General features: G+C 34.5%; 2 protein-coding genes across 2 annotated transcripts; one reads left to right on the forward strand and one right to left on the reverse strand.

Moving 5' to 3' along the window:
• LOC108660984 (probable 3-hydroxyisobutyrate dehydrogenase-like 3, mitochondrial) lies at positions 203–1,641 on the reverse strand. Its single transcript, XM_018116412.1, has one exon. It carries the CDS (start codon positions 1,375–1,377, stop codon positions 454–456), a length of 924 nt encoding a protein of 307 aa, XP_017971901.1. The 5' UTR covers positions 1,378–1,641; the 3' UTR covers positions 203–453.
• LOC18607803 (probable 3-hydroxyisobutyrate dehydrogenase-like 2, mitochondrial) lies at positions 2,927–4,332 on the forward strand. Its single transcript, XM_018114511.1, has one exon. The coding sequence runs from the start codon at positions 3,061–3,063 to the stop codon at positions 3,979–3,981; it is 921 nt and encodes a 306-aa protein (XP_017970000.1). The 5' UTR covers positions 2,927–3,060; the 3' UTR covers positions 3,982–4,332.

Here is a 12,994-nt window from a genome sequence, read left to right on the forward strand (position 1 = left end):
GCCAATGCCATGATTTTTAATCTGAGGTATCAGTTAGCACATGGTTTCTGTGCTACTTGAATTTGCGTTTCTATTAGTCTTGGTATTTCTTTGGCTGTTTATGGAGAGGGTTTTGATCAAACTAATGGGGATGGTATTTGATGCAGCTAGATCACAAAAATGCATGAATGGCACAACTGTGAAGAGATGCAATGGCGAATCCTGAAGCCACTCTAATCATGCGGTCATCAATTCATGATCAATCAGAATCAAGTAACAAAATTGTTACTCTTATACAACATTCACATGGAGTCTGAAAAGAAAAACAAAGTGGGAGACCCCGGAGTATTACTACATTAGTCCTGGCCACACGTTTAGGATGGAGCAACGATAAAACTCATTAACATCCCTTCCCTTTTCGAATTGGCTGTTTAACTGCAAATAAAGGGGAACCATGAAGACATAGGACTCACCTCACTTGCCGTTAATCCTCTCTATTACAGTTATTAGACCTTGAAGCCCAAGCTTGGCGTCTCCGTTAGCCACCATCCCAGCAAACAACTGCTTGGTCAATGCCGCCCCAGGCAAGGCGGTGACTCTCTCATCTTCAGTACCCTCCTCTAACATATCCAATGCCATCCCCAAATCCTTCACTAAATACTCAGCAAATCCACCAGGCCTAAAGTCTCTCTCAATCATCTTCTCCCCGAACAACTCCATCAGCTTTGATCCTGCTGCCCCTCCTCTCACTGCCTCCAGAAACTGCTTCAAATCCAACCCGGCTCGCTCGGCAAACACTAACCCTTCACTCAACCCCACCAAAACAGCACTACCTGTAATCTGATTCGCTAGCTTGCAACTCTGCCCGCACCCTGCCTCACCCATATACGTAACTCTTCCCATGATATCAAACAGTGGTTTTAACCATGACACAATATCAGGATCACCACCAGCAAATATTGCTAGTGTCCCTTCCCTTGCACCAGCGTCAGCCCCGGATACGGGCGCATCAACTGACCAACAACCTTTTGCACGTGCAGCAGAGAAAATTACACGCGCAAGAGCAGGATGGCTGCTTGTCATGTCAACAATGACACCTCCAGGATTTAAACCTGACAGAATGCCATTGGACTCAAGGACAACTGATCGAACATCTTTGGAGTTACCAACCATGGTGAAAACAACGTCCGAATGTTGAGCAACTTCTCGGGGAGAATTGACAATACGGGCACCTAGGGATTGGAGTGAAAGGGCTTTCGATTGAGTGCGAGTGTAGATGATCACAGAGTAGCCCGCAGAGATAAGCCGAGAGGCCATGGGAGCGCCCATGATGCCAGTTCCAATCCAACCAAGGCGTGTCTGGGTTGGAGAGATTGGTTGTCTATAAGGAGTTTCCATGAAGATTGCTGAAGTACAAGCAACTGTTAACTGTTAGGAGTTTGAAGGCTTTGGATGTAGATCAAGTTTCCGGTGGTCAACAGTAGGAACTGAGTTGAGATCTGAGAAGAAACACTTTCGGAAACATGACAGCCTGTCTCGGGATTCTGCGCACCAGGAAAAAGAGGAATGGATATATTACTAGTAGGAGTTCTTTATTCACCTTGCGTGACACAGAAAATCTGAACCATTGAATATTGGATAACATCACCAATGAAATACTAGTGACAAAAGAAAGACAAATGAATTCCTACCTCTAATTGAATAAACTTAAGAAAACTAAGCACCTGTATGACACCAGATTTACAGGTTTCTTTTTCTAAAGATTAACAAATAATTGCAAAAGTAGGATGCTCGTTTTGCTGTAGCTTGGGATCTTTATTTTTAAGACCCCATGTTCAAATTTTATGATATATGGATTTTATTTAATTTTTAGTTTATTTATTTATTTGCTTTTTTTTTTAATTTTTCCCTTTGAATGTATTGCAATGTATTGCGATTATTTGAGTACATGATATAAAAAAAGGTAGTTTCTTTTAAGGAAAAAAATATTTATTAAATTTTAATTAGACAAGAAAAATAAATCTTTAATATTTAATTCAATAATAGCTTCTTAGTATCTATTGAAAGAACATTATAAAAGACATAGTCATTGTTTACGACAAAATCTTTATTTGTCATCCAATCGACTATCATATTAGCCTATTTGAAAATGTGTCATGTATTAACTTTTTAATACCTTCAAAAAAATAGATGAATGGCTTGAATTAGATCCAAATTAGAGCAAGGATGACAATAAGTAATGGCGTGCACGACTAACTTATTATCGACTTGAAAATCAATTTTTTGAAAGCTTAGTTCTCAAGCTAAATAAAGTCCTTTGTAGACAACCCATAATTCAGCTCAATATGCCGTGTATCTTCGAAGTTTAATGGTAAAATCATCGAAGCCATTCCTCATTAGAATCCCAAATCACCACACCTGTGGTAAATAACCCGTTGACCTTCTAAACGAGACATCCGAGTTCAATGCTAAGCAGCCAAGTGGAGGAGCCGTCCATCCTACCAGAACCTTTTCTTTTCTACTTGCATTTACTCCAAAATTCCCATATATGTAACAAGAATTGTTTACGGATGACACAAAGCTTAGGGTTGCATTCAGTCATCTCTCATTGAGATCCACTTACCTTCAAAAACAAAAATATTCCTCCATTTTCATATGTGCCAGTAAGTAATAACAAAGATAATTACCCAGGGGACATCGTTAATCACTAGTTTATACCGAGAGAGATTGAAAGCGAAGCCATCAGCTATTCTCGATTCATAAAAGAAGCCATGAAGCCCTTGAGGTAATAAGCGTAGCCAAATAGCATTAGTAAATAGACAATGACGCAATAAATGCATCACAGACTCTTCCTCCCGCTGACATAAGGCACATAGAGGATTATTTGATAAATGACGCCATTTTGCCAGTGTTACCATTTTTTCCAATTGAAACGTGCAACTACTGTGCACGTGCGAGCCAGTACTGGAACTACCAAGCTAAAAATCTCCTAAATTTCGTTCCTCGGCTACGATCATCAGTCAATCAGTTACTACCTCTTTTCACATATACAACAACCTGCTCCATCTCTCGCCAATTTCCATGGAAACTCCCTATCCAAAACCCATCTCCCCCGCCGAAACCCGCGTCGGCTGGATCGGGATAGGCATAATGGGTGCAGCCATGGCTTCTCACCTCCTCTCCGCCGGCTATTCGCTCACCATCTACGCTCGCACCCCATCAAAAGCTTCGTCTCTCCAATCCCAAGGTGCCCATATCACCGATTCCCCACAAGAACTCGCCCGTCGATGCAACGTCGTTTTCACCATGGTTGGCAACCCACAAGATGTCAAGCAAATCGTCTTAGAAACCAACGGTGTTCTTTCAACCCTTAATCCTGGAGCCGTCCTTGTAGACCACACCACCAGCAGCCCATCACTGGCACGTGAGATCTACGCTTCAGCTCGTAAAAAGGGTTGCTGGTCGATTGATGCTCCGGTCTCCGGGGGTGACATCGGAGCTAGAGAAGGGAAATTGGCTATTTTTGCTGGTGGGGAAAGTTCGGTGGTTGAGTGGCTAAAACCCTTGTTTGATTTGATGGGAAGGGTTACTTATATGGGGGAAGCAGGATGCGGGCAGAGTTGTAAGATTGGGAACCAAATAATGGTGGGGGCTAATTTGATGGGGTTAAGTGAAGGGTTTGTTTTTGCGGAGAAAGCTGGGTTGGATTTGAGGAAGTATATGGAGGCGGTTAGGGGAGGAGGCGCAGCGTCAATGGCAATGGAGTTATTTGGAGGGAGAATGATTAGGAGAGACTTTAAGCCAGGTGGGTTTGCAGAGTATATGGTGAAGGATATGGGGTTGGGAGTGGATGTTGTGAAGGAAGATGATGATGGGAAAGTGGTGGTTTTGCCTGGCGCTGCTCTGGGTAAACAGATGTTTTCAGCAATGGTGGCTAATGGGGATGGGAAGCTTGGTACTCAGGGACTCATAACTGTTGTGGAGAGGATCAATGGCAAGTGACTTGGAATGGAATTGGTTGTTGAAAACAGGATAGACTTTAGCTTGTTTCGAGAATGCAAAGGTCAATAACTTATATTGTTTTCCATTGAAGCTTGCAAGAAGCAAAGCTAATGTCTTTGCATTTCAAAGATCTCGGTATTGGAATTGTTTGGAATTGTAGATGTAGTTCCCCTTGTATTATATATCCATCTGTAGAGGTCTCTTGGTTACTTGGAATCATGATAAACTAGCTTAAATCATTTCTATTTTAGTAGGGCTGCCAAATTTGTTAATTTGACATTATAGTGAGATGTTATTCAATCGTTTGAGACAAGTAGTCTTTTATTAATGCTAATATTTTTTTTGTTCTGAGATTTATTCCATGATTTCGCAACCTTTCTTCTTCCTCGGACTCCCATGATCCCAACTCAAAGTGAGTTTTTGATTCTAGACACTGTTTATCGTTCCTCTTTCATTTCCATCGTTATTGATTCTTCTCTTTGAAAATTCCAATAGTGAGTTATGGTCAGCAGGTTTGGGCCTCAAGTCTAGAAATAATAGCCCACTCCGAACGGATCTTAATTGGTCTGATTTCCCAAAAACCCTGAGGAAGACCAATCTAGCTGAGATCCACAGCCTTCGGTCGATGATTTTGTTATTTATTTTAGCTCCAAAAGACCACTGGACTTGGTCTCTAGAGGCTGGACCCACCAAAACCCAACATTTTGTTCAAATATATACGACACTGTCGCGATAAAATAAAATATCATTTGCTCAAGGGCATCCTAACGTAGATATCAAATAAAAGACAAGCATTCATCTTTTATAGTATGTTTGGTTCACTGAAATGGATAGAATGAGAATAGAATAATCATTTCAAGAGAATATAATAGAGAAAGAATAGTTATTATGTAAATTGGTTCATGAAAATGGAATAAGATAGAAATTACTATTATTACTTATTCCATTATTTGGTTGACAGGAATAATTTTAAGGATAATTAAGGAATAATAGGTAAATGATGAAAATACTTTTTATTAAAATTTAAAAATTTTTTAATTAAAAAATAAAAAAACTATGATGAGAAAAAAATACTCTTTATTAAAATTAAAAAATTTATTTTGTTAAAAGATAAAAATATTCTAAATAATAAAATCAAAATAACTTTACTATAATTAAATAATATTTTCACCAATATATAAACATAGTTTTATTATAATTTAATAATATTTTGTATTAGAAGATAATTAAACCTTTTATTATAATTAAATAATATTTAATATTAAAAGAAAAATATATTTTTCATTAAATTTAAATAATACTAACTAATATTCTTTATTACATTTATTATATTCAAATAATAATATTAAGTAATATGCTTTATAATATTTAAATATTTTCNTTATTACATTTATTATATTCAAATAATAATATTAAGTAATATGCTTTATAATATTTATTATAGTGAAATAATATCAATATATTAAATATATTTAAATATTTTCATTTTATTTTTTTTGAAAATGAAGTAAAAAATTTTGTCTTTTGTGCTTTAGAGAGAGAAGGAGTGAGGAAGAGAGAGAAAAAAAATAAATTTAGTATTTTTTTATAAGGTAATTTTTTAAATTGTAAAAAAGTATATTTGTCTAATCAACTTCTTTTCTTATTCCCAATAATTTGGAATAGCTATTACCAAGGGGGCCTTGGTAATGGCTATTCAGGCTTTTCTTGGAATGGTTATTCTGAAAAATAGTCATTCCATTGAATCAAATGCAACTTTATATCAAAAACAAGAATAAGGGAAGAATGACTATTCCATTCCCCACAACCAAGCATGCCCTGAGGGAAAAAATATTATTGAATTTGCTATATCGACATGCAAAGTTTTATATAGACAGATTAAAACAAATGTGAATATAAAGTTGCTATAAAGAGAAATTTCAAATAATTTTATTTATCATTTAATTTTAGATCTCCTTGATTGACCTCTTTTCTTATCTCCCCTTTAATCTCTCTCTATATATACTTCAAACATAGGTCTTACAACTGTTAATGCAATTCTAATTCATTTTCGTTGGTGATTGTGGAGTTGGATTGACAATACCCAACAAAAAGGGTAAAATGACTTTCATAGGCCTCAAGAAAGGAGATATTATACCGATTCCCCTTGGATCAGTCTCATGGTGGTACAATCATGGACGTTTCGATTTGGTTATGCTATTCCCGGGTGAAGCGTCCAAGGCCTGTCTTCCCTGTGCAATCTCCTACTTCTTGTTAACCGGAGCTATCGGTCACTTGTCAGCTTTCTCACTTGAGGTCATTGCTAGAACCTACCATAGATGTAGAAAAAAGCACAAAAACTTGCCAATAGCCAAAAGGGTGTTTTGCTTATCAAGCTCAGCCAAGAAGAAGCAAAAATCATTCTTGAGCCTAACTAGGACAGTTTCAACACATGGACTAAAAACCTGGAGAGTGCATCGCCTGATGTTGATGTCAAAAAGGGAGGCAAATCTACTACATTGACAAGGGCTGATTTTCCACTGCTTGAGGAAGTCGGGCTAAGTGCCAATCTCTTGGTACTAAAAGCCAATGCCACACGTTCACCAATGTACACTGCTGATGCACAAGTATTCTATGTTTCCTATGGGAGTGGTAAAATTTGTTGAATAGTTTGTAATATTTGTTGGAAGATAAGTATTCAGGTGTGATTATTTAAGAATAAATATAACTTTTAAAAATATAATAAAATAAAAAAATAAATAATAAGTATTTACAATAAACACAACTATTGAAAGTGTGTTACAGGCCTCAAGCCTTACTTTCTTCTCTTTTCTTCTTCTACTAATTTTCTATCAATTTTAAAGAGTTGTGTTCAATGGAGTCTAATTCAAATTCAAGATTTCAACATATGAATCAAGAATTCATCAAACTTGATTGGTTTGATGGAACCAATTTCACCTGTTGGAGAGATAAGATGGTGTTTTTGCTCACAGCCTTAAAGGTTTATTATGTTTTCGATCCAACTCTTACTGCACTTCCAAAACCGACTGTTGAAGACTCTGATGCACAAAAGGCATAGAGAAAAAAACGTGAAAAAGATGAATTGATATGTCGTGGACACATTCTAAACACTTTGACAGATCGTCTATATGATCTCTACTCAAATCTGAAAACTCCAAAAGAAATTTGGGAAGCCTTGGAAACTACCTATAAAACGAAAAAAGAGGTACTGACAAATTTTTATCTTTAAAATATTTTGAGTTTAAGATAAGTGACAATCTGCCTATCATGGATCAAGTACATAATTTACAAGTTTTAGTTTCAAAACTAAAAGACCTTGAGGTTAAGGTTTCTGATGCGCTACAAATAGGTACAATTCTTTCTAAACTGCCTCAATCTTGGAATAACTATAGAAAAAAGGTTCTGCATTCTATGGAGTCTCTATCAATAGAACAATTCATGACTCAGATGCAAATAGAATGTGAAACACGTGCTTGTGATACATTATTTCAGCCCTCTGATTCGAAGGTAAATCTTGTGAGTCAGAATTCTAAAAATTTTGGAAAGAATTCTATGAAATTCAAGTCATCTGCATTGAAAGTTTCAAGACAGACCTTTAAGAAAAAAGATAAGAAAAATATAAAATGTTTCCATTGTGGAAAGAAAGGCCATATGATTAGTGAATGCAGATCAAGGAAGGTAGGAAAGAATTTTGGTTCTATAAATCCTGAAAAAGCAAACATAATAGAAGAGGCTGTCAATGAATTGGTTGCCATGGTTTCTACAATGAATATTGGAATGGTAACAGAATTGAACATGGTTGTTGATTCCAATAAAAGTAAAGATTGGTGGCTAGATTCTAGTGCTACAATTCATGTATGCAATGACAAAAACTTGTTCAAGACATACATGAAAATTAATAAATCAGAAAATGTTTTGATGGGAAATCATGTTACAACCAAAATTGAAGGAAAAGGGACTGTTGAGTTGAACTTCACTTCTGGACAAAAGCTTACGTTACTCAATGTATTACATGTTTCTGAAATTCGAAAGAATTTAGTTTCTGCTAGTTTGCTTGCAAAAAAAGGTTTTAAAATTGTAATCGAATCTGATAATGTAATAGTATCAAATGGTGGCCTATTTGTAGGAAAATGATACTTTTGTAATGGCATGTACAAGTTCAGTATTGATGAAATAAATATAATTTCTGCTTACATTGTTGAGTCTAATTCTTTATTATGGCATGTTAGATTAGGACACTTAAATTTTGGTTTCATGAAATTTATGTCTAAATATGGTTATATTGCATGCAAACATTAGCATTTAGAAAAATGTGAAATATGTATACAAGCAAAAATGACAAAGAAACCTTTTCGTAGTGTAAAAAGAAACTCACAATTATTAGATATTGTGCATTCTGATATATGTGAATTAAATGAAAAGTTAACTAGAGGAGGAAAAAGATATTTTATAACTTTCATAGATGATTATTCTAAGTTCACTTATGTCTATTTAATTAAAACAAAAGATGAAACTTTTCAGAAATTTAAAGAATATAAATCTGTTGTGGAAAACCAAAAAGGTAGAAAAATCAAAATTCTAAGAAGTGTTAGAGGAGGAGAATATTTTCCTATAGAATTTGATAATTTTTGTGAAGAAAATGGTTTGATACATCAAAAAAGTGCTCCTTATTCACCACAACAAAATGGATTAGCTGAAAGGAAAAATAAAACTTTGGTTGATATGACAAATGCTATGTTATTAAATGCACATCTATCACACGATTTATAGGGTGAAGCCTTATTAACAACATGTCATATACTGAATAAAGTTCCTGCTAAAAGTATTAAGGTCTCACCTTATGAACTTTGGAATGAAAGATAACCAAACTTGGAATATCTTAAAGTGTGGGGTGCTTGGGTTTTTATAAAGTTCCTGAACCACAAAGAACAAAGCTTGGACCCAGAGCAATAAAAGGCATTTTTGTTGGCTATGCCCAACATTCTAAGGCATATAGAATTTTAGATTTACAATCAAATATTATTGTAGAGTCTATACATGTTGAATTTGTTGAAAATAAATTTATGTATAACTTTAATAATAAAGATTGTGAACAAAATGTCTTAATTCCAAGTTGTGACCAAAGTAATATGACTTCTCATAATACATCCAGTAAAAGAAAAAGGGCTGATACTCAAATTGAGCTGAAAAGAAGTCAAAGAGCCATAAAAAGAAAGCACTTAGATCCAGATTTTGTTGACTCACAAGCATTAGCATTCCTTGTGGAAGGAAATAGAACCAAAGTGTGTAAAAAGATCCTATTTTGTTAAACGTTGAAGATGATCCAAAAACATTTAAAGAAGCTATGTCTTCAAGGGATGTAGCTTTTTGGAAAGAAGCAATAAATGATGAAATGGATTCAATCTTATCAAACAAAACATGGGTTTTGGTTGATCTTTCTCCTGGATCAAAACCCATAGGTTGTAAATGGGTATTTAGAAGAAAATATAACACAGATGGTTCAGTGCAAACCTTTAAAGCTAGACTAGTTGCCAAAGGTTTCACGTAAAAAGAAGGCATAGATTATTTTGATACTTATGCCTTGGTAGCAAGAATAACATCCATAAGAACACTTTTGGCTTTGGCTTCCATTCATAAATTACATGTACATCAAATGAATGTTAAAACTGCCTTCTTAAATGGAGATCTTAATGAAGAAATATATATGGAGCAACTTGAAGGTTTTATACTTCCTGAAAATGAAAGGAAGGTTTGTAGACTAATCAAATCTCTTTATGGATTAAAACAAGCTCCAAAGCAATGGCATGAAAAGTTTGATAGTCCTATACTTTCAAATGGATTTGTACATAATAATGCAGATAAATGCATTTACTCTAAATTTACAAAAAGCTATGGTGTAATCATATGTCTTTATGTAGATGATTTGTTGATCTTTAGTACAAATATGCTTGGAATTGTTGAAACCAAGAAATATTTGACTTCAGTTTTCAAAATGAAAGATCTCAATGAAGTTGACACAATTTTGGGAATTAAGGTCAAAAGAGATCAAAATGTGATTTCATTAAATCAATCACATTACATAGAGAAAATTATTCATAAATATAGTCATTTGGAAATCAAAGAGTTTAATACTCCTTATGATTCGAGTATAAAATTGACTAAGAATTGTGAAAGAGTTATGGCACAATTAGAAGATGCTAGTGTCATAGGCAGCATTATGTATGTTGCGCATTATACCAAACCAGATATAGCCTTTGCTGTTTGCAAACTTTCAAGGTTTACAAGTAAACCTAGCAAGGATCATTGGAAGGCTATTACTAGAGTACTTGGATATTTAAAGAAAACAAAAAATTTGAAAATTTGTTACAATGGTTTTCCTAGTATTTTGAAGGATTTTCTGATCCTAGTTGGATAACTAGTATTAATGACAATAAATCCACATCAGGATAGATTTTTACTTTAGAAGGTGGTGCCATTAGTTGGACATCTAAGAAGCAGACTTGTATTACGCATTCCACAATGGAATCGAAATTTTTAGCGTTAGCAGCTGCTGGAAAAGAAGCAGAATGGTTGAGAAATTTATTATTAGATATAAAGTTGTGGCCACAACCAATGCCAGCCATTTCCATATATTGTGACAGTGAGGCTACAATGTGTGTAGCCCATAATAAGATTTATAATGGAAAGTCTAGACACATAAGTCTGCGACATGCCTATATAAGAGAATTAATCTCAAATGGCATTATAACAATCGTTTATGTTAAATCTTGCAAGAATTTGGTTGATCCACTTACCAAAGCTTTGCCAAGAGAGGCTATAAAGTCAACTTTTAGTGGAATGGGGCTAAAACCCTTGAATTAAAAGCATTAGTAATGGAAACCCAACTTTGAGTTAGCAAAACTAACGATAAAAGTTCAATGGGTAATAACAAGTTACTATATGCTATCATTATGCATTGAATTTTATATTAAATAGCTTCATTCTAGAATATTCAAATAGCCTAATTCTAGAACATTTAGTGCGATTGTTATGAGAAAAGGATGAGCAAAAGGCTCTTAATGGAAACATCAAATGCTTGTAGTAACAGGGGCATAAATACAAATTCCACTTATATAAATATTGGAGTGGTGTCGCTCTAACCAAGAATTAAAAGGGTTTATTTTTGTAAATATTCATGAAACCAATATTAGCACAAGGCCATATAAGTGCTAAAGCAGTTGGCAGAATCTTAAAAAAAATAATAACTATACTATGTGTGTGATATTTTCGGTTATGACATAAGGAGTTGAGGTTCAATCCTTGTGATATCAATAACTTCGTCTTAACTTTAAAATTTCTACACTAATTAAAAGTTCAAATCTTTAAGATACTTTCTATTATGCATAATACTATTAATATTACAAACTAATGGGGGATTGTTGAATAGTTTGTAATATTTGTTGGAAGATAAATATTCAGGTGTGACTGTTTAAGAATAAATATAACTCTTAAAAAATAATAAAATAAAAATAAATAAATAATAAATATTTACAATAAACACAACTATTAAAAGTATGTTACAACACGCCTTAAGCCTTACTTTCTTCTCTATTCTTCTTCTACTAATTTTCTATCAAAATTCAGATTACACGTAAGCTTGTCTTGGACACCAAAGTCAAGACTGGTCAGTTGTTTGTTGTGCCGAGATTTTTCATGGTCAGCTTATTGGCCGACAGAGAAGGAATGGAGTGCTTCTCTGTCATGACATCTGCACTGTAAACCATAGCTTTCTTTCAAATTCTCAAACCTATCTGACAATATTAACTCCTACTAGTAATTCTTAACATGTGTTTTTAACATGATCTCAGGCCTGTCATTGGGGAGTTGGCCGGCAAGGATTCGATGTTGAACACAATTCCGTCAGCTTTGCAGGTCTGTCTCAATGTGACTCCGAAATTTACACAGGAATTCAAGGGGATCATGGAAACGGGCACAATTATTGTCCCACCAATGTTCGGTGCAAGTATTTAAAAACTGGTATAGCTTTTCATAAAGAGCATCAAAATATGATTGTTAATTTTGTAATAAATATGGCGAGTTTCAATCCATTGAATAAGAATGTTTTCTGAAGCAATTATTGCAAGACCATCTCTAGCAAGATCCTTGACAGATTCTTCTTTTCATCGATACGTAATGAGTTGTTTACATACCGGCGTGACAATTTTTTTCTTATTTTTCTTTTGCAACTGAGGGCTAAAAGTGATGCCGTTTTAGCTAGAGAAAAAAGGAGGGAGGAAAAGGGAGATGGGGTTTTTGATCAAAGGAAAATGAGTTTCCAATCCAAAAAATAAAGAGAAGAGAGGGATTGGGGAGAGAACATGTACGAGAGTGACATAATAAAGGGGAGAGAAAAGAGAGTAGACCACGATTTGGAAATTTTGGGGGCAGCAGCAGAGTGGAGAAGGAAGGACAAAAACTAAGGAAGAAATGGGAAAGAAATTAAAATGTTACGTGAGGTTGGGTCTCTTGAACCAGAATGCAAAAAGGATCAAAAGGAGTGAATAACTATTTTAAAATTTTAAAATAAATAAATATTTTTTAATTAATTGTTATATTTTAATTTTAATTTAAAGACAGTTGCCTAATAATGTAATATATGTTACTTATTTTTTTTATTTTAAGTAAAAAACGTTCTTGTAACTGTAACTTGTTTGGAGAATGCAATGGTCAAAAACTTAATATCCTTCTGACGTTTCTCCTTTGAAACTTGCAAGAAGCAAAGCAAATGTCTTTGCATTTCAAAGATCTTGGTATTGGAATTGTTTGGAATGGTAGATGTAGTTCCGCTTGTCCAATAAATATCTTAATATCTATCTGTAAAGGGCTCTTGGTTACTTGGAATCATGATAAACTAGCTTAATCATTTCTATTTTAGTAGGGCTGCCAAATTTGTTAATTTGACATTTATAGTGAGATGCTATTCAATCGTTTGAGACAAGTATTCTTTTATTAATACTAGTATGTTTTTTAGCTC

Source organism: Theobroma cacao, chromosome 2 (genome assembly GCF_000208745.1).
Source record: "Theobroma cacao cultivar B97-61/B2 chromosome 2, Criollo_cocoa_genome_V2, whole genome shotgun sequence".
NCBI classification, from domain to species: domain Eukaryota; kingdom Viridiplantae; phylum Streptophyta; class Magnoliopsida; order Malvales; family Malvaceae; genus Theobroma; species Theobroma cacao.

Coding starts and splice junctions, on each gene's coding strand:
- LOC108660984 (XM_018116412.1), bottom strand. CDS start 1,377: ATGGAAACTCCTTATAGACAACCAATCTCTCCAACCCAGACACGCCTT.
- LOC18607803 (XM_018114511.1), top strand. CDS start 3,061: ATGGAAACTCCCTATCCAAAACCCATCTCCCCCGCCGAAACCCGCGTC.